The following is a 22347-nucleotide window of genomic DNA, read 5'->3' on the forward strand; positions in this document are numbered from 1 at the left end:
AGAGAAAGGAGAGAGAGAGAGAAAGGAGAGAGAGAGAAAGGAGAGAGAGCGAGAAAGGAGAGAGAGAGAGAGAGAAAGGAGAGAGAGCGAGAGAGAGAAAGGAGAGAGAGAGAGAAAGGAGAGAGAGAGAGAGAGAGAGAGAAAGGAGAGAGAGCGAGAGAGAGAGAAAGGAGAGAGAGCGAGAGAGAGAGAGAAAGGAGAGAGAGCGAGAGAGAGAGAAAGGAGAGAGAGAGAGAGAAAGGAGAGAGAGAGAGAAAGGAGAGAGAGAGAAAGGAGAGAGAGAGAGAAAGGAGAGAGAGAGAGAAAGGAGAGAGAGAGAGAGAGAAAGGAGAGAGAGCGAGAGAGAGAAAGGAGAGAGAGAGAGAAAGGAGAGAGAGAGAGAAAGGAGAGAGAGAGAGAGAGAGAGAAAGGAGAGAGAGCGAGAGAGAGAGAAAGGAGAGAGAGAGAGAAAGGAGAGAGAGAGAGAAAGGAGAGAGAGAGAGAGAGAAAGGAGAGAGAGCGAGAGAGAGAGAAAGGAGAGAGAGAGAGAAAGGAGAGAGAGAGAGAAAGGAGGGAGGGAGAGAGAGAAAATAATTGAAAATTGAACATGTCAATTTTCTAAGCCGACAAAAAGGGAAACTATATTGTAAGGCGTAATTAGGCCTGTCACGATAACAACATTTAAAGTTCGATTTATTGAGGCAGGAAAATATCGCGACAAACCATGTCAATCAATAACTTACTATACCACAGAAACTAACTCTAAAACTCTAAGTCTGTTCAAAGGTCTGTTCAAAAAAATACTTCATCTTAAAATATCCCACAATACAATGAGACACAACTTACTTTAGGTAAGAAATTAAGTAATGCTTTAGGAAAAATTGGATAAAAATGCAAATAAATGTACAGACATCTGCTAGGACAAGGCCTCTGTTTGCCCAAATGCCTTCAGAGGTGCGTTGTATTGATCTTCTCCCACTCATACCTGACCTCATTCTTTGGCCACAGCGTTGTGAATGTCGCCCATTACACCATTACGGCCTCATTTTCTCTTTTTATAAAGTGACACATTTGCGGCGCGCCCTGCCCTGAAATGTTTGGACCGTTTCAGAATCCGCTGACGCTCGGGGAATTCAAGGAGATCGGGCCAAAAAAAAAACGGAGAAAATAGCGGCATTTCACAGTGGATGAACCTCCGCGATGAACGTTTCAGACAATAACACCTCGTCTCCAGAGGGGGCGGTGTTTGGCAGAGCCGCAAGTCCCGGAAGGCTCATTAACGCGAGCGGCGACGCCAAAAGCAGGACGGAAACAACACTAGAAGAGATCGTCACGGCCCGATGGGAGGTTTATGAACTCAAGAGTTTAAATTCCGGGAAATGTTTGGGCAATTTTCCGTCCATCCTACATCTGTAAATCTCCGTCTTCCTCTGGTTCTTTGTCCACCGGCCCTCGCCTGCACACATCCAAAGCACCTCCTCGAGCGTGGGAGGCTCTAACGGCTCAAGTAATTACAACTTATTGGCCCGGGACGCAGAGAGCGCGTGGAGCTGGAGGGGGAGACAGGAAAACCTCAAGGAGCTGGCAGCCGCTCGGCCAGCGACTCCCAAGACTGTCAGCGCAAATGTGGACCACACTCACTGAACGGAGAGAGAAACGTCTGCCGTCCTCCCAACTTCCTTACATTTCAAAGCCTTTAAAGCTGGAGGTAGTCGAGTGTAGACTGTCCCAACTTGTTTTTTGGCTCTCACGATACCTCAAAGGGTTTACAGGTAAAGGAAAAAGAGGAGCTTGAGGAGGTTTGGACCAATATGAGAGCGTCTTATGATCTCTGGAGCTGACGATATTTCACTTTTGTGGGTCGTTTTTAAATCACGATACAAAGCACTTCTACACAGTTGACTCTTTTTCCCGAACGTCCTGCTACGCAATGCTAGTAGGGCTGGGTACGGTTTAGGGCTGAAACAACTAATCGATTAGTCGACAGCTAATCGATTAGTAAAATAGTTGTCAACTATTCCAGTAATCGATTAATCGTTTTCTAGTAAACACAGACTAAAATAGAGCAAAAAAGACATGAAAATGATGTAATGTGGATGAAAACCTACTTTGTTTTTTAAGTGAGGGTCTGCAGTGTTTTGTAGATTGTAAATTTCATAAATATCTGTCTTTGCCTCGTCCAATCAGAAAGCAGAATTAGCACAAAGAGCCTCCTACAAACATTTACTTTAAGTTTACTCCATCAACATGTCCTCAAGCGACGCCACTTTAGCTCTATGTGGTCAAAAAATTGAAAATATAACATTTCCATGCACCTTTCACAGCCAAGCGATTAATCAAATAATCGTAAAAAATGATCGGTAGATTAATCGATTACCGAAATAATCGTTAGTTGCAGCCCTGGAACCGTTTTTTTCTTTTCTTTCAGTACCACTGCAGTGGGTTGCAGAAGTATGCCCCCTTTAACTTTTCCACATTTTACCACGCCATGGACCATAAACATGAACATATTTCATTGAAATTTGATGTGACAGACACTAAGTGACACACAATCGTGAAGTGAAATTAAATGTATACAGAATTTTGAATATCTTTGTAAAAAAAAAAAAAGTGGGATGTGCATACCGACCCCCCTTTCCTCCCAACCAACTGCCTTCAGAAGTTTCCTGATGATTTCTGAACGATCACATGTTGGCCGAATGACTAAATAGAGTCTTCCTGTCTGTAATCTAATGTCAGTTCAAATACAGCTGCTCTGTGATGGTCTCAGAGGTCTGTTAGAGGCTATTGAGGAGCAGAAGCATCATGAGGTCCAAGAACACACCCGACAGGTCCAGGATGAAGTTATTGAGAAGTATAAAGCTGGGTTAGGATATAAAAAGATTTCCAAACGTCTATCAAAGTACAGTTAAATACACCATCCAGGAATGGAAAGAGTCTGGCGTCACTGCAAACCTACCAAGACCCGGCCGTCCTCCTAAACTTACTGACCGAACAAGGACAGCACTGACCAGAGCTGTTACCAAGAAGCCTATGATGACCCTGGATGAACTGCAGAGAGCTACAGCTCAGGTGGGGGAAACTGTCCACAGAACAACAACATTAGATGTTCACTGCACAAATCTGGCCTTTATGGAAGAGTGGCATTTTGAAAAGCAAACCATAAGAAGTTTGGCAGAAGCCACATGGAGGCTCCTGGCAATACACCGTTTAATTTCAGCTAAAGCTTTCTAAACACGAGCCGCGCTGTTTGAACACAGTGACAGCGCTCACTGCCCCCTACTGGAGCTTTTCAGTCAATACCAAGTATCGAGATTCCTAGATCAATGTCTTAATGTCTCTATTTAATCGGTACTTTTGTCAGTGTCGTTCTGCTCTGTGCATAGATCCCAGCATGTGTTTATTTACATATCAAAAAAGTTGAAGAAATTGTTATATTCACTCAATCTTCTTCTTCTTCTCAAAACTCAAAACTGGCGATACAAACAGCTTTGCATTTTGAGCTCGAACAGAAACATCTGTAAAACTATCTCCCGCTCCCGCTTCCCCCCCTCGTGGTCCACTTGGCCGCTTTGCCGCTCTGAGCCGCGGTTTCAGGCCACAGCGCCCCCCGGTGGACGCAGTGTTCATCCGGCCTGCTCTCGCTCGACCCTTTCCCCGGTCTCTCGGAGGAGCGCTTACAGCAGAAAATCCCAGTCTTTGGCTGTAAACGAGGCTAATTGCAGAGTAATTGGGTATTGATCGCAGCGTGGGCGCGGCGCTGAGAGGGTCTGGATGAAGGAGGAGGGGGGGGGGGGTGTTGTGTGGAGAGATGCCGTTACAGCCGACTGTTCTGTTAGCAAACGTAACAGGAGCGAGCAGCAACCTCGGATATGAACTAGCGCCGCAAAATACATTGGAAGAAGACGCTGGTTTATGAGAAAATTGGAGCTGATTTAGAACAATCTTGATGTGCTGAATCCAAATATCAAACTTTGCTGAGGAGTGTTTGCCTTTATCTCTTCCTGTGCCTGCATATGCATGTACTGTAATGCGTATAGCCCCAAGCCCCTATAAAAACAAGCTGCTAGTTCATCCATAAAAAGCTGGATCGTTAGCCGGTAACTTGTTCCTAATGTGTCACTTTGTATCCCAGGGTAATATTCACTTTACTGCCTGACATACGACATGGTTAGTGTCAACTTTAAAGTCTGTAAGTTTGCAAAGTCAGCAAATTCCAGAACGCGAGAAAAGGCCAGAAAGTCACTCCCTAGTTTGGAAAAATGAGGAAAGCAGGAGCAGAATTTTCAAGAGTAAAGGATCAAGCTCCCCCTTCTTCATCACATGACACCAATCAATTGGAGATAATTAGAGGAATAGGCCACTGTTTTTACATACTGAGATATGTTCTTACCATAGCTACCTTAACGAGTTCTTTAGGACCTGTCTGATCTTCCCCCGTGCCTTCAGTCACGTAAACAAAGCGCAGACGGCGTTAGCATTTAGCCTCTCCCTCTCTCCACTATAGCTCCAAAACAGGTCAAGATAGAAGCTACCAAGTATCAGTATCGGGCCGATATCACATGCTTGTACTCATACTCGTACTCATTAATGAGGTCCCGATGACAGAAACCGATGCCACTTGACGTGTGGCCGGCGCTCATACAGGACGCAGCTCCACTGAGGAGAGAAAATAGCAACAAACTGTAGAATTCTTTAGTGTAAATCCAATATTCCACATAGAGCTGACTTTATTACAGACGACACTCCCTAAATCAGAGTCTGTGCTGGATTTAACCAGAGCTAAATGTTGTTAGTGCTGCAGCGTGGAGTCTGCAGTGTTTACAAGATATAAGCTAATGTTGCTAACTAGTTGCTAACTCGCGGCAGCTATGGCGATTCTTTCGCCGTTTTAAGCCCAGGGGTTTATTCATCTGAAAAACTAACCCAGCAACTAAAAAGTCCTCAGAAAATCCAAAATAAAGAGACACTGCATGTCCATATTGAGCGAAAATGAGCTGCAGCAAAACCATCAAAATGCTGTAGCGACTGGATACGTAAATTTAAACACAGGAGAAAATCCACACGGAGCTGAAGTAAAGGCGAAAAGAGACCATTTAGCTGCAGTAACAAGTAACCACCTCAATACTATTGTTAAATAAAAATAGATACATGACTGAAGCACAGGCATTGAGGAGCTTTTGGACATGGGCTGTTCCGTCTATGATGGACAGAGCAATAAAAAATAAACTCGTACTCGTATCGGCTTTAGAAAATGTGGTATCGGTGCATCCCGAGCGTCAACAGACTAAAAGCCAGCCCTGGCTAAATATCGACTGCCAAACCATAGATACAGATGGCATCTCTGGAATCGCCCATATATGGTCATGTTTGAAAACAGTTAAGGGGGAAAACAATTTTGAAAAAAATCTAAACTTTCTCTAATTATTCAAAAACTACTTTAACAAATGCTGAATTATGAATATAGTTTCTACTAAATAAAGATACACAGACATGGGGAGGAGCAAAGTGGTTCAACAGCCCATAAATACATAAAAAAACGGAGCTAACGGTTAGCTAGCACTAGCAACAACTGCCGTTTTTTCACTTCTACTGAACAATCTGCTGTGAGAAAATATCCATATGGGCCCGATTTAGACTTGACTTTATTTGTATGAGATAAATAAGTTGATATTCCACCAGAAAATGTCTAAAAAGAGTGAAAAATTGTGTTTCTCTAAAGATTCTATTTTCCCCCTTGGCGAGGCCACGCCCCCTTCTATGACGAGATGCCGTCTGTATCTATGGTCATGTTTGAAAACAGTTAAGGAGGAAAACAATTTTGAAAAAATCTAAACTTTCTCTAATTACTCAAAAACTACTTTAATAAATGCTGAATTATGAATATAGTTTTCTACTAAATAAAGATACAAAGACATGGGGAGGAGCAAAGTGGTTCAACAGCCCATAAATACATCAATAACAGAGAATGCTAACATAATGCTACATGTTAGCATCGGGCTAATGCTAACGGCTAACTGGCGTTAGCTAGAACTGCCGTTTTTTTCACTTCTACTGAACAATCTGCTGTGAGAAAATATCCATATGGGCCCGATTTACACTTCACTTTATTTGTCTGTGATAAATAAGTTCATATTCCACCAGAAAATATCTAACAAGACTGAAAAATTGTGTTTCCCAAAAGATTCTATTTTCCCCTCGGCGAGGCCACGCCCCCTTCTATGACGAGATGCCGTCTGTATCTATACAAAGATATATGTATAGAGCCTTAAACAGACCTACACAGTGAAGCGAGCGTAGAAACAAACTACCTCCACTCTCTAAGTGCAGCGCGACAAACTAACCTTCGATGCTCTTTTTTATTCCCCAAACTTTTCTCCAGTAATCCCGCAGCGAGTGTGCGCACAGAGGCATGTTTATGCGTCTCCCGCTGGTAAACATTAGACCAGTTCAGCCTCTTGCATCTGTGTGTTCTGTCATCAGACTCCCGCGGCTAAAACTCAACGGGATCCTACTTACTCCACCAATCATCAAAGGCTTTCACACAGACGCTCCGAACCGCGCCATCGCAGAAAACACAGGCTTAGAAACAATGCTCCGCCGTCTCGGAAAATACAGGTTCGCCACGAGCAAAAAACAGCAATCAGGAGCGACAACAGCGCCCGAGAAAGAGGAGAGCTCCCACCGGCGCGCAATCACGCTCTATACAGACATCCAAAAATATCGGATAATGTACGGCTGTGAGCGGAATTAGCAGGATTACAATTCCTCATTCCCGATAAACTGTAGATGCTCGGCTAAAGTTGAACTATATTGAAACACCGGAGAGAGGCGGCAGGTTAGGATGAACGCCAGTCAAACATCATAGATACAGACGGCATCTCGTCATAGAAGGGGGCGTGGCTTCGCCGAGGGGGAAAATAAAATCTTTAGAGAAACACAATTTTCCACTCTTTTTGGCCATTTTCTGGTGGAATCTCAACTTATTTATCACATACAAATAAAGTCAAGTGTAAATCAGGCCCATATGGATATTTTCTCACAACAGATTGTTCAGTAGAAGTGAAAAAACAGCAGTTGTAGCTAGCGCTAGCTAACGTTAGGATTAGCCCGATGCTAACATGTATCATCAAGTTAGCATTCTCCGTTATTTATGTATTTATGGGCTGTTGAACCACTTTCCTCCTCCCCATGTCTTTGTATCTTTATTTAGTAGAAACAATGTTCATAATTCAGCATTTGTTACAGTCGTTTTTGAATAATTAGAGAAAATATGAATTTTTTTCAAAATTGTTTTCCCCCTTAACTGTTTTTAAAAATGACCATATATGGGTGATTCCAGAGATACCGTCTGTATCTATTGTAAACGAGCCAGAATTGTAGAATTTTTTATATGACAGAGGAATCACAGTCTTAAAGCATCTTAATTTTTCATATTGGGTCACGCTGTAAGGCTGTACAGCAGTCATTACCTTGGTTCCATAATAAATTAAAAAAGGCTAACCGCAACGCACCCACTAATGCTAACACGGCTAGCGCTAATGTCCACAGCAGTTTATAGAGTTCGGGAATGTGACGTCATATCGCTAAGCATTATGGGACTAGCAGCAATTGTAAATTAATGGAGATTTTAAAAGTTCAAACACTGGAGTTATTGTTCACATTAAAACACTTGGAGACCACAGTGTGTATTTACCAGCAGTAACTCAGCAGCTAACGGAGTTGCTCCACGGCTTTTTTCTCCACTTTTTATACTGTTTTTAGCTAATGTTAGTCAATGGAAATGTATGCCAACAGCTGCAAAGATGGCGGATCTCCATGGTAACTGTGGACTTTCCCGAACTCTATAAATACTCTCACAGAACAGGCTAAAACATTAATGGCGTACAAAGGACTTGCCAGTTCTATTGGATTACTTTGAAAGGCACATGGCTACTTAAAGGGATATTTCAGGTTTTTTGACATAGGGCCTTATTTCCTAGTTATCCAGAGTGTTGATGATTTCTGGAGATATTTTTTTTTTGTAATTCATGCAATTCTTATATTTGAAGAGTTTCAAGGCTAGCTAGGCTAGTAGCGCATTTCTATGGTATCAGCTAGCCTTCATTATAAACAGTGTGACCCGCTCCACAGTGCACCAGAGGCAAATCACTTATAACACCAGACTAACCATATAAATGTTTGTGTCGATAGAATCATTTTTGGAATATAATAATTTGTCTCGCGACCCCCTTGGGGGTCCCGACCCCCAGGTTGAGAACCACTGGTTTAATTGGATGCACAATATCCCTCTGTCGATTCGTCTTTTCTGTCAGCGTAGTATTTACTCTCCAAGACAATTAACAAGTTAAAAAAATCGCAACTTGCTACGACACCTGCAGTTGTGCTTATGGCCTCCAGGGGGAAGAGTTACTGCTTTAACACGCACTGTCCCAATTAGAATTAGCTTTTGCTTTTCTATCACAGAAAAAGCGACATTGACCGGACATGGACTCATTTATTATGACACGACTGGAGTTACGACCACGGACTGAAATGTGTTTGTTGTTGCAGCTGTGGTTTTATTTCCATCTTCATTTTGCGGAAGCGGGGGAAAGCACAGAGTAAAGAGTCTTTTGTGGCCGTCGGTCTTAAACTTACAGACTATCACTTTCAATTTAGAGTTGTAGTTTGTGACAGATTTGATCAAAGGGGATTTCTTTTCTTTTAAGTTTTCGAATTCGCTCATTTCAAATATTACGATATCGGAAAAATCCCTCAGAGCAAACCCCCAAAATGTTCAAGAGTCCGTAGGAGCTAGAAACATCGTACTAAAGGTCTACAAATGACCTAAAGCATCGACAGCATCATTCCCTCTTTGCTTCTCGACGTTTATTCTTCACGAGTTCATATTCCATTATCAGTTCATTAATAATTTGTGTTAAATATGTCTTAATGACGTTAAAGTGATCTGGAGAAAGCAGCTAAGGTCTGTGCACCCCGCCCATCATTCTCAATCAACGCTACAGTTAAAGCTATAGTTGGAAAATATCAATCGACATGTGGTTACTTTTCCATCGGCAAAAGAGAAAAATGGATCTCTCCGTCGCGTCAGCCGGAGTGCGCGGCGTGCGGAAGCAGCTCAGGCCGGGCTCCATGATGATGATTGATTATGTCATTGATTGATTGGTAGTGAGCTAAACAAGCGTTCCTCTCGCTGTCCGTATGTGAGTGTGGGGGGGTTCATGTTAATGGTGTTGTTACTCAATCACTAATCAATGTTATCAATCATTTGTCAAAAAGTAATGATCAGGAGATGCATAATGAGGAGAGAAATGACGTTTTTACGATATATAGTATTAGACGTCGACCGATATATCAGGCCGATGTTTACAGCATTGGCTATAGATGCAGACAGCATCTCTGGATTCGCCCATATATGGTCATGTTTGAAAACAGTTAAGGGGGAAAACAATTTGGAGAAAAATCTAAACTTTCTCTAATTATTCAAAAACTACTTTAACAAATGCTGAATTATGAATGGAGTTTTTACTAAAGAAAGATACAAAGACATGGGGACGAGCAAAGTGGTTCAACAGCCCATAAATACATAAAAAATTGAGAATGCTAACTTGATGCTACATGTTAGCATCGGGCTAATGCTAACGGCTAGCTAGCGCAAGCTACAACTGCCGTTTTTTCACTTCTACTGAACAATCTGCTGTGAGAAAATATCCATATGGGCCCGATTTACACTTGACTTTATTTATGTGATAAATAAGTTGATATTCCACCAGAAAATGGCTTAAAAGAGTGAATTGTGTTTCTCTAAAGATTCTATTTTCCCCCTCGGCGAAGCCACGCCCCCTTCTATGACGAGATGCCGTCTGTATCTATCGGCCCATCTAGTGGTGATAAAAGCCAATATCTCCGGGACTGAAAGTGATAGACGACACGTTTTTTTGCATCTGAAAGAGCCATGTCTTTAAAATTAGTCCCCCCATAATTTCCTAGGCCTCGGGGGAGTGGAAAAACATTGTGTTGAAAACTGGTTAGCAACAAGTTTGTTAAACACAAGCTTCACTAAACCTCAGCTAACGGCAGCACGCTAACGCTAATGCCTGCTAGTCAGGGCTGGGACAAAACACTATTATTGAATCAACTAAAGTAATAAAATCAAATTGTGTATCATGTATTTCTGTTTATGTTTTATACCAGACATTTGGAAAAATACTTGTCAGAAATATTGGCCGTGCATATCGTTATCGGCCTTAGAAAAATCCATATCGTCTACCCTCTATATAATATTAAACGATATTCATTCCTCCACATTTTCGATCCGTCACTGGACTGATTCCACGCCCATTGTGGTGCCTAGGGCTGAAACGACTAATCGTTTAATCGACGACTAATCGATTATTGAAATAGTCGACGACTATTTTAGTCATCGATTAATCATTTTCTGGTTCGCACAGACTCAAATAGAGCAAAAATGACATGAAAATGTAGTATTTTGGATGAAAACCTACTTTGTTTTTCATAGTAAGGGTCTGTAGTGTTTTGTATATTGTAAATTTCATAAATATCCGTCTGTGTCTCGTCCAATCAGAAGCAGAATTAGCGCCAAGAGCCTCCAACAAACATTTACTTTAAGTTTCCTCCATCAACATGTCCTCAAGCGACGCCACTTTAGCTTTATGTGATTTTTGATTTTTTTTTTTTAAATCCAATTTTCCTACACCATTCACAGCCGAGCAATTAATCGATTAATCGTAAAAAATATTTGATAGATTAATCGATGACAAAATAATCGTTAGTTGCAGCCCTAGTGGTGCAGTTAGGTGAAAGAGAAAACTTTTCAACTGTTTACAGAAGTGTCATTTCCTCGACTGCCTCCAGGGGGCGCTCTGGCCCAGTGTCTCATGTTAAACACGTCCAGAAGGGTTAACGGGGGTAAGACTGCTAAACTACAGTGTTAATTTCGTCGACTAAAATATTAAGTCTTAATTTTAGTCAAAGTGATATTTTTGCCGACTAAAAGAGGACTAAAACTAAATTAAAAGTTTTTCATGAGACTAAAACTATGATCAAAATGTCCAGATATTTTAGTCGACTAAAATAAGACTAAATAAAAATGAAAAGGAGAGACTAAAATCATTCAAACTTCTATTGAGCGTCTGAAAGAGCCTCAGATCATTTAAATTCACTGTCAAATGAACAGCTCTGAGCTTTGTTCATGTGGAGCAGCTCCATGAAGCAGAGGAACAAGATTAAACATGATTATAATGAATATTATAAAAGCAAAGTCGACTCAATTCGTCTTAAATTTAGTCGACTAAATTTACTTGCAATTTTAGTCGACTAAAACTAGACTAAAATTGAAGATATTTTTTTGACTAAATCTCGACTAAAATTACATTACATTTTAGTCAAAAGACTAAGACTAAAACTAAATTAAAATATGTTGTCAAAATTAACACTGCTAAACTAATAGGCCTAGAAACAAACTATTTTCTTCTCTGCACAGGACAATTAACCGACGGCTAATTCCTCACTTCCAAAATGCCTAAAGTAAAGGAGAATTGAAAATCTGAGTTGAAGCAGTGGGAAAAGCCTAAGGAACATTCCCACAAAGCGGTAAGGAGAAGGTTGACCTGCTTGTTGGTTAGGAGTAGGTCATGTGACTGTCAGTGTCACTCAGTCACCTGGTCACTCATTTACATGGTTGTTTATCATCCATGCTGTGTGTCGAGGTGGGAACTATGTAAAGAGGCAGTATACTTCATGTGTAGTCTCTCAAAAAAGGTCTCGACTACAAATCTTGCGTTGGAATGTTTCCGTGGCAACTACAGCCACGGTGGAATATGAAGCGGGGGGGGTTGTCCATTCATCCATTCATCATCAGTGAATCCCATCTGTCCGAGTGAGAGTGAGAGGTCAACTATGTCGCGTCACCCCTGCCTTTCCCACAGTCGCGCCCACGTTAATGATCAACAGGCAGCAGGATCGCCGCTGAATAACACTGAGAAGATTCCACGGATCTGCTCAGGCGGAATCACAGCAGGCTTTTTAAGGCCGTGCAATCCGCATATCGGCAATAGGTCGCAAAATATACTTTGGTCCAAAAAGTAGTTATTTTTGACATGTTGTGTAGCAGCTTTACTGGACATGCAGGAAAAAATACAAAGCACAAATCATACAAACAACGTAACTTAATATTTGTTCTTAAAGCAGAGACATTAGTGTGTGTTTGAGACAGTGAAAGTCAGGTAACAATTGTTAAATAAATAGATGATCTTGATGTTTTTCACTCCCATGTGTTGTTTGTTTTTTAAGGGGAGACACTACAGGCAAAACTCAATTTTTTCAGTTTTCAGGTTTTGGGCCAAATTGGTCTTTGAACATACAAGCGTTCACCCGGAAACCAAAAATATGCCTAATCTTCACAATAACATGTTTAAATATTGCGCGGATTCCATGTTCCCCCATAGACTTATATGGGAGAATGCAATTTCAAGGGCCTTTTTCTCAAAACACACATTTCTGTCATTGTGGCGACACTATGTCCACGTCAGTCGGACCTAAAGACGTCAAATTTTCCAGCCTTGGACTGAACAATACTTGGAAGATTTTTTCAGATTGATTTTTTATTATCCAATCCCTAGCCCCATTTATTGAGTTTTGAATGTCAAAAAATAAGGCGAAAATTACATTTTTACACATTTTTCCACTAAAAAACAGTTTATTTTAAAACTAAACAAGAAATCCAAAATCCCCTCTGAAAAAGTCTTGGCAGCTCATTTATCAATAAAATGAAACAATAAATTTGAATGTAGCTCTATCCATGATTCAGATTTAAAGATAAAATGACAAAACTTGCAATGTATTTTTTTCTCACATTTATGTCAGTGATCTACAGCAACAGTTTCAAATTGATATCTGTAAATATACATTTTTTCCCTATTCGCCTGCAGTTTCTCGCCTTAACTACGAAACTAGACCCTCTAATACACCATATGTGTGATTTTGGTAACTCTGTGATGAACAGAAGTAAATAAAAGACGATCAAAAACTTGTGAAGAGTCATGATCTGGACATTTCATATGTATTATTGCGTTTCTTTACTTTCTTCTTTTAGTCCGAGGGGGCGTGGTGTTGCGTAGCGAACAGCTGTAAACCCGACACTTCTCTCTTGTGCTTTTGACAAAGCAGAGCGGCTTCCCATGGACAGATCGAAACAGTTGAGATTTCAACATTTCTCTGAGGTTTTAAATGGTTATAATCGGTCCAAGAAAAACGTCCGGGTTAAGTCTTCAATCCGAGAACCAGGATGTTTAAATGCATGCGTGAAAGCGATTTGATAGCACGCAGTGTTTCAAGAGGCGTCAACAATGTTAGCGTTGAACATTGACTTGAAACAGAGATATTTAGGCATTTGCCTCATAACATTAGTGTACGTCCAGAAAATCAGTGATTTCGATCAAAACCAGCCTCTGTGCCTTTTTCCACCAGGCTGGTGCCGGTGCTGGTTCTGGGCCAGTTCCAGTTTCGGAACCGGTTCTTTCGTTTTCCACTGAAAAAACGCTGGCTCTTGGTTCCAAAATCTGGTGCCGGTCGGGAACCAGTTAAAAGCTGGACCAAGAAACGAGCACCGGTGATGTCAGCAGCTGGGGGCGTGGCTCTCTCCTCCAACAACCAATCAATATTAGTTAGTTTGTGCTTAGAACTTCCTGGAGAAGCCAAAGCAGTCTCTGTGGAGGAAACTGTTGTTTTGCTTTATGCTCTTTGGCTAAAACAAGAGTTAGAAAGAAGAAATCAAAATGTTAATGGCTGCTGTGACTGAAACCTAAACTTATTTTTCTGTATTTTATAACCAGAAGTGGCTGTAGTAAGATGTTACTATCCATTTTTGATGTTGACTTCCCAAAGCGTTGCTATGACAATAGGCACAGCTCTCATTTTGGTGGAAAACCAAGTCAGTGTGGAACCAACCCGGCACCAGAACCAGCTCTGAACCAGCCCAGAACCAACACCTTGGTGGAAAAGCCCTATGTTTAGCGTAGATTTCCCAGGAAGCAATGTACACGTAGAATAAAATTGTTTTCACCTACGGAGAGCTTGGAGTCTCACCTTTCAAACGAGCCACAGCACGTGTCCATAGCTGTAACACAGAATGCGCTGTGGTGCTACAAATATCATGAAAAATGGTCTGCATTGTCGGCACTCAACAGCTAAATCCCCAACTATAACTACTGCAGATGAGGTCAGGTCAGCGTGCGCTCATGTGTAGGAGCGCATGCATACACACGAGAATATACAGTTATCTTGTGCCGCGGAAATCTCCGGCTTGCTAGCGACAAAACGTCATGAAACAAGCATCGCAAAGGGCAAGTGTTTTTTCTACTCTGACCTAAACTAAGATGTTAAGAAAACTAGCTAAAAACCTCACCATAACTGTATCATTAAAGTTAAAGGTCATTTGCCTTCACTTTGCCGACGGTTGCCAGGAGCCAACCATCCGGGGGTCACATGACTGCACTATGGAGGTTAGAGGTCGGAGTTCAGAGGTGGGCAGGGCTTGGAACCAGCCTCCAGTAACCCCACTCGACCCCCCCCCCCGCCTCACTGCTGTCACGGGCCGACCAATCGCATCGCCCAGGACGCCCCTTACATCATCGTAGTGTGACAGCTCTGATGGACAAATGATAATGAGCTTGAACAGACCCCCCCCCCTCGCTGACACAGCTGACACACGAGAGCGAAGGAGGACGGAAGGGCACCCGAGTCGAAGTGCAAAGAGTCATGTCAAAGTAGAAGGTGAAACAGAACTCGACACAGCCACAAAAGGGAAGGAAGAGAATGTCCCATTGCTCTGACGGCAAACAGGACAACTACTTCGTTTAGAGAGTGTCCCAAACCAAATACAGTCTGACGGTCTGTTCCCGCGGTCCGTCCAGCTCAGCCCCGTGGTCCCAGCCCAGAGCTGACGGGGCAGTGCTGGATGAAAGGAGAGCGGCCTATCCCCATGTCCCTGACGCTGCAGATACGATTCACGAAAACACAGGCCACTGATGTGTCCAGTACCTCAAGGTCCGAGCCTCACGTGCGATCGCGTGTCCCCCCACCTGGGTCACATGGTCGTGCATGACGCAAATCGGATCTTCAGTCAAAGTTCGTACAAGTGAGAGATTATTAATTGCGGGAAAAGTGTGTGGTCTGTGCTCTTTCACGTTTAAAAATTCCAAAAGATTTGAAAATCTTCCAGTGTGAAACAGAATTTAAGGGAAACTGGAGCATTTGGACGAAACCTACGCATCCACGGGGAGGACATCGAACCTGGGACCTTCTTGCTGTGAGGCCGGAGTGTCGACATATTAGTTACAAAGATTTGCGCAGAGAGGATTTTGGCTTAGTAGTTTAGTTTTGGAATAGGCAAGTTATTAGTGAAACATTTGAAATTCCAATTTTGAACTGTATTTTGAGGCTCAAGGCTCAAAGTCGTATATTGAAAAATTCTTCTGAAAATAAGACCTTCGAAAAACAGTGTCTCCGGGCAGTTCTATTCAAGCTAATAATTTGAACTTTTGCAGCATCCATCCATCCATCCATACACCCATCCATCTTCTTCCACTTGTCTGTTTCCGGGTCGTGGGGGCAGCTGTTGGAGCTGCCCAAATCACACTGCACCAGCCCCTTATGGCTCCTCCTGCAGGTGGTGGGTCCACGGGCGGACGGCCTCACGATTTAACGGGCCTGTTGGTCTCTCATAAGGGGCTTCTGAACCGCTCTTTGTCTGACCCGTCACTTTGGACCTGTTTGCTATGGGAGATCCTACCAGGGGCACGAAGCCCCCGACAACAGAGCTCCTAAGATCATTCGGGCGCTCAAACCCCTCCACCACGTTAAAGGAACTATACGGAGTTTGAAAATGTTAAGATTAAGTATTTTCCTCCCCCTACATGTTCCAGCCATGTCCTAATGTGTAGAATGAGCCCAGACCTGTTCACCACAACTGCCTCTAAAATCCTGCACTGTAACTAAAAACGGTATTACTTCGGGTTCGAATTGCTGTCATGCACAAGCTTAATATAGAAGGTGCAGTTACACATATGATCTGAGGTGGCAGTACTGAGTATAAAATGGCTAACTTGCGTCTAGCCCCTTTAAGGTGGCGGCTCCAGGACGGGCTTTTGCAGCATCCCACTTAGTTAATTCAAGGGTATAAAAACTTCTTGAACTCAAAGCTTTTCCAAAGGACAACAGGCTTTAAAATGCAAAGAGAAAGGTTGAGGCCTTACCGAGTTGATGCAGGCCAGCTCCTTGTTGAGCAGCCAGGGCAGAGACAGCTTCCCCTCTCCTTTGTAACACGACTGGATCCGCTCCTTGATCTTCTCCTTGATCTTCTTCAGCGTGAACAAACAGAGGGCCGACTCTTTGGGCGGTTTGGCGCGATTCTTCTGGCCCTGGGAGAAGATCGTAAACAATATATCCTCGTCCTCCGAGATCCCCAGCGAGTTGGCCAGCTGCCGGCCCGGCTTGGCCAGGTAGGCGTCCTGCACCAGCCGGTACTCCACGCCGTCCTTGGTGCACCCGATGGGGAACTCCACGTAGGAGTAGAACTTGGGGTCGTCCACGCACAGCCGGACGATCTTGGAGGTGAAGAACTGCTCGCCGCTGGCGTCCGGCGAGGTGAGCTGCGTGTCGAGCTGCAGGGTCAGGTAGTACACGAACTGCTCGCTGCTGAAGCTGTACACGTAGTAGATGTCGAAGGCGGGGAACTTTGACAGCGTGTCCGACGGGATTTTCAGCTGCGACGAAACGAACTCGTCCTGGTACACGAAGCTGAACATGTCCGCGTTTTCTTCGTTCTCCATGAGTTTGCGGCTGGACAGCGTGGGGAAGTACTCCGATTTCCCGTCGATGGGCGTCCCGATGAAGAGCTTGCTGGTGGGGCTGTTGGCAGAGGGGATGATCACCCCGGACATGGTGCCCGACTCGGACACGCTGGACAGGTAGTGCTCCTTGCGGTGGTGCGGCTCGCCCAGCTTGAAAAGGTCGTCGAGCCGCAGGAACTGGCATATCCCCTGCGAGGTGCTCCCGCAGGCGATCAGGCGGTTCTGCGAGTAGTCGATGAGGAGGAGCTTGTTGACGTTCGGGGTCTGCGCCTGGTCGTGGGGGCAGGACTGGACGCTCGGGGGCGGGTAGCACTTCTCGCTGTCCACCACGGGGCCGGTCATGTGGCTCCGCAGCTTGGTCAGGTTGCTGGAAAGCTTGTAGATCCAGTTGACGGCGCCGACGTACACCTCGCCCGTTTTGTTGTGGATGGCCAGGTGGGTGAGGCCGTGGTCGGGCGGGGTGAAGCGCTGGAAGGGGGCGGGCTGGGTGTCGGAGAGGGACCAAAGTGTTGCTAAAAGCGGGAGGAGTCGGAGCAGGGCTTTTCGGGCATCCATGTTAAGGCCGTCCGGGGTGGGGGAAGGGGGAGGGAGAAAGGCGCGCTCAACCCCCGCAATTCAGGATGCAACGGTTCGGAATCCGTACCCGGCCAAGAAGAAATCCAAAGAGTTGAGCGGTAGAAAATAGATAAAGATCCAGGAGAAAAATCCGCTACTATAGAAGCTTAGTCCGTTTGTAAATGCTCCGAGAAGTCTTTGGGGTCATCCTTCACACAGGCACGTCGGGAGCCCTGCGAAGACACAAGAGACAAAGATATGTTATTCATCGATAGAGGTCATCCACAAGGGATCTGGGAGTCTGGTTTTGAAAAATGAATCTTCAAATATTAATGTTATGTTAGTTTAGAACAAATGAATGGAGAAATGGCGGTTTATTATGGGTTCATGAGGCGAGTGAGGGCAGTGTTCTCGCCAGCGCACTTGAACTGTGAATTCCTTCCCCCTATGCTGTGTTTCAACCAAAGTCAAAGGCTCATCTTATCTTACACTTGCTAATGCTAACGCGGCTAGTGCTAACGTCCACAGCAGCCTCTACTCTCACTGAACAGGCTCTACACTTTCATCAATAGTAATACATTAATAGTTTTTTAAAGCGATACGACACTGATACTTTGGGTGTCATTTCATATGAGTGAAGGCATTTCAATTCATATGCATTTCTAGAACTGGTTATTTTATTTCTCGATTCAAAATGCGTTACTTCAGCTGGTTGGTTAAACAATGTCAACGTGACATTAAATATATGAAGTTTGAAGTGAATACTTTCATGACCGACAGAAAGATACAGAAGGCATCTTTTAGTCCAAACCCCAAAATCTGTCAAATCGGTACCGAAAAGGTGGCAAAGGCTATCGTTGATTTTTAAGTAGGTCCATGTCTGAGGTTTTTATTTTTGGACGATAGCCTTTTCAGAGTTACAGCTTTATCATAGTTTTCAGCTGTTGCAGTGAACCACCCCCATGTAAAAAAAAAGTCGCTTTTGACACTGGTCCATATTTTGGTTTAGGCCATTTCCAGCCCATTAGATAATGATTTACACCATTGTATTTGGTATCATTGTAAAGAAGACATTTGGAGTCCAGAATATATATGGCAGTCAGGAAATAATGAACTTTCTCCCATTTCTCCACCATTACTTTAACAAACACTGAATTATGAGTATATTTATCAACTAAATAAAGATACAGAGACACGGAGAGGAGAAAAGTGGTTCAAAAGCCTATAAATACTTAAAAAAACGGACAATGCTAACCAGGAAGCTAATGTTATCTTCATGCTACACGTGCTAACAATAGCAACGAGTGTGTTTTTTCACTTCTACAGAACAATTTGCAGTGAAAAAAACATCCATATGGACCAGATTTTTGGCCTGACTTTATTGGTGTGGGGTGAATATGTTTATAGTCCACCAGAAAACGAAAAATTGTGATTCCCATGAGAGGTTTTTCTTCCCCCTCAGTCAGGCCACGCCCCTTGTTATGCTCCGTTCAAAACTCTGCTGCCGTGTTTATAACTAGTGTCTTATTTTTACATGTGCAAATAAGTAGCGATACTTTTTACCCAGTATCATTGCTAAAAAAGTTGGCCCATAGAGTCAGAACTCTGGCAGTATCAGCCCAGCGGCTCAAGCACGTCTTTTTGTTTATGCATATTAAGAAGCCACGGGTGCTCTGGGTGCGAGTCAGGAGAGATCAGGATATAAACAAAGTAAAACAATCGAACCGGGAAGGCCTTTAGACGCCAGCAGGACTAAAACAGAAATGTGTCTCTCTCCCGGGCTCGCGCAACTCGACTTAACATTGACCAAGCAGTGTTTCACAAGTGAAGAATTATGCATTTGACTGTTATTGAAAACACGCGTCAAAAGACTTTCCCAAACGCTCAGCTCAAAGTTGAAGAAAAATCATTTGACATTTGCGAGAGTGCTGCTGAATAAATGATGAGGAATCAGCCCGGCGCTGCGAGGCGAGTCCACAGCAAAGTTTAATTATGAGCGTGAACCGCCAGGGAGATGTTAGCCCGTTATTACAGAACAGGCAGGACACAGGCTAACCGCTCTGCCGCAGTGACACACAAAGCTCCGAACACCCACATCCTCCTCAGCGAGAGGTGGGGAAACAGGCCGGCCACTCTGCCGCGGGAGAAATGGGGAGCGAGAGCAGAAGAGAGGGTAGAGGAATGGTGCGGACGTCCATGTGTGAAAGCAAACCATTTCTCAGCAGCGGAAAGCGGCGGCAGAAAGCTGTTCCGTCTCCACAAATGAAGTGCCAGAGAAAGACTCGTGTGCCACAAAGGAACGGGGGGGAAAATACTAAATAACACGGTCCGGGAGAAAGAGGAGAGCAGACCATCACCGAGGCAATCCTCCCCATGTCGCAACGCACATTCCAAAGCAGAGAGTCAATATTTTAGTAATACAACAAACATGTACAAAACAGGAGGGATGCACCGATCAGGAACTGGGATCAGATATCGGAGGTGATCGGGAAAAAATACAATTAGGTAGGTATCTATTCCGAATATTCAATACTAAACAGATACCAGTTTTCATCAAATAAAGCTCACAACAATCTGGGGAAGCTGTATCTGATTTTGAAGCTCAACCTGGAGAATTCAGTCGCGGAGTTTGTTTTAAAGGACCTATATCATGCAAAATTAGGGCTGCTCGATTATTGAAAAAATAATAATCACGATTATTTTTGTCATAATTGAAATCCCGATTATTCAAACGATTATTTGTTGCCTTTAAAAAAATCCATCAAAAAAGTGAAAAAAATCCATCAAAAAAAGCGACAAAAATCCAGCAAAAAAGTGACAAAAATCCAGCAAAAAAAGTGACAAAAATCCAGAAAAAAAGTGACAAAAATCCAGCAAAAAAAAGACAAAAATCCATCAAAAAAAGTGACAAAAATCCAGCAAAAAAGTGACAAAAATCCAAAAATTAAAAATGTGAAAAAAAATAAAATAAATGTGGAAAAAAATAAAAATAAATGTGAAAAAAAAAATTATAATCGATTTTTTGCGATTATACTAATTTTGTAATCGTTTACTGTTGAAATCGAAATCGTAATCGAATTTCGATTAATTGCACAGCCCTTTGCAGAATGGTCTTTTTGGAGCGTTTAGCCATGTTATCATGATTTTTCATTTTTTATATTGTAAGAAAGAAGTAAAGAAGAAAAGGGAGGGAAAAAAAGGAAGTGCCCAAGGTGACCGCGCTTCCCCTGCGGAGAAAACAAACACACCCCCTGAGCGTCAGAACAGATGTCATGTTTGCACCGAAAGGAGCTCTTTCTAACCTACTCTGGACACGCCTGTTCTTTTTTTCTTACCTAATGATAATGTCATGGAGAAATGGGCGGATTAGCTCGGAGAAAGGGGGCGGAGTTAACTGAATCGAAGCATCGTGTCTTCCGGGTTTGAAAAATACCCCCAGAAAATACTTATTTCTCACAAAAAAAATAGTATTCCATAGTGGTAGAGGTACAATATATCATATAAATGCCTATAGTTTACTTTCGGGTAGCTAAAAAAGCATTATACACATCCTTTAACCTCTGCAAATGTTATTTTGGTCTAACATACTAACAGCTAACATACTCCCAAACCTGTTTTCTATTGCAAAAATATAGATTGTCCTTTCAAAATAATGTTAAGTCTCTTTTTCTATCTGAAATAGCTCCAAGAACCCAATCATTCTTAAGCAGCATTATATCGTCTAAAATACATATACAGTATGCACAAGGAGTACTGGTTACATCATGTTGTCGCAATTTTTGTTTTAAATCAGGCATGTAGCACAAAACACGAAATAGTAGAAGGGCTATTAACAGTGTGGCCTGCTCTTTGATACACAGTCCTTGAGGAGAAGCGTAAACATATTTTTCATGCAGAGGTACATTTTGAGATTCATGGCTAGATCTGTCCACATCGTAGCTTGAATGTCCGAGTAGAGGATTTGGTTTCTTCGACACCTGTCCTCAGCCAGAGTTGAAGTCGCCCTCTGTGCCAGACGCCGGTGCAGTGCTAGCAGCAGGTCGTTGGACGGGGCTGAATGAAGGTGGGGGTGAGTGAGTATAAAGTGGAGCTGTAATCCGCTTCTGGCTCTGCGCTCTTCTGCATATGGGATTGAGGATTACCCCTCTCCACCCCCCCACGCACTCACCTCCCCCGGCGTGCAACACAGGCCTGGAGTTTGGAGGAGAGCAGTAGTAGTAGTAGTAGTAGTAGATTTAACTTTTCACAATTAATAGTGATTGTTTAGACCTGGTTTAGTCCTGGTTTAACCCTAGTTCAGTCCAGGGTTTGTCCTAGGGCTGCTCGATTATTGAAAAAATAATAATCACGATTATTTTTGTCATAATTGAAATCACGATTATTCAAACGATTATTTGTTGCCATCAAAAAAATCCATCAAAAAAAGTGACAAAAATCCAGCCAAAAAGTGACAAAAATCCAGCCAAAAAATGACAAAAATCCATAAAAAAAGACAAAAATCCAGCAGAAAAAAAGACAAAAATCAATCAAAAAAATTACAAAAATCCAGCAGAAAAAAGTGACAAAAATCCATTAAAAAAATGACAAAAATCCATTAAAAAAGACAAAAATCCAGCAAAAAAAAGTGACAAAAATCCAGCAAAAAATAGTGACAAAAATCCATAAAAAAAAGACAAAAATCCAGCAGAAAAAAGACAAAAATCCATTAAAAAAGACAAAAATCCAGCAAAAATAGTGACAAAAATCTATAAAAAAGACAAAAATCCAGCAGAAAAAAGACAAAAATCCATCAAAAAAGTGACAAAAATCCAAAAATTTAAAATTAGAAAAAAAAATGTGAAAAAAAAGAAAAAATAAACATTTGAAGAAAAAATAATAAAAAAATTGAAAAAAATTATAATCGATTTTTTGCCATTATGCTATTTTTGTAATCGTTTAC

General features: G+C 42.6%; 1 protein-coding gene across 1 annotated transcript in view; it reads right to left on the minus strand.

Moving 5' to 3' along the window:
* The window catches only part of LOC306982442 (plexin-A1-like), a 240913-nt gene that overhangs the window by 166958 nt on the left and 51608 nt on the right, over positions 1–22347 (minus strand). The window contains exon 2 of the mRNA XM_079582377.1: positions 16257–17641. Coding sequence (XP_079438503.1) covers positions 16257–17408 — 1152 coding nt within the window. The 5' untranslated portion in view covers positions 17409–17641. The remainder of the gene's footprint in view (positions 1–16256; positions 17642–22347) is intronic.

Source organism: Gobius niger (genome assembly GCF_951799975.1).
Source record: "Gobius niger genome assembly, chromosome: 24".
NCBI classification, from domain to species: Eukaryota; Metazoa; Chordata; class Actinopteri; order Gobiiformes; family Gobiidae; genus Gobius; species Gobius niger.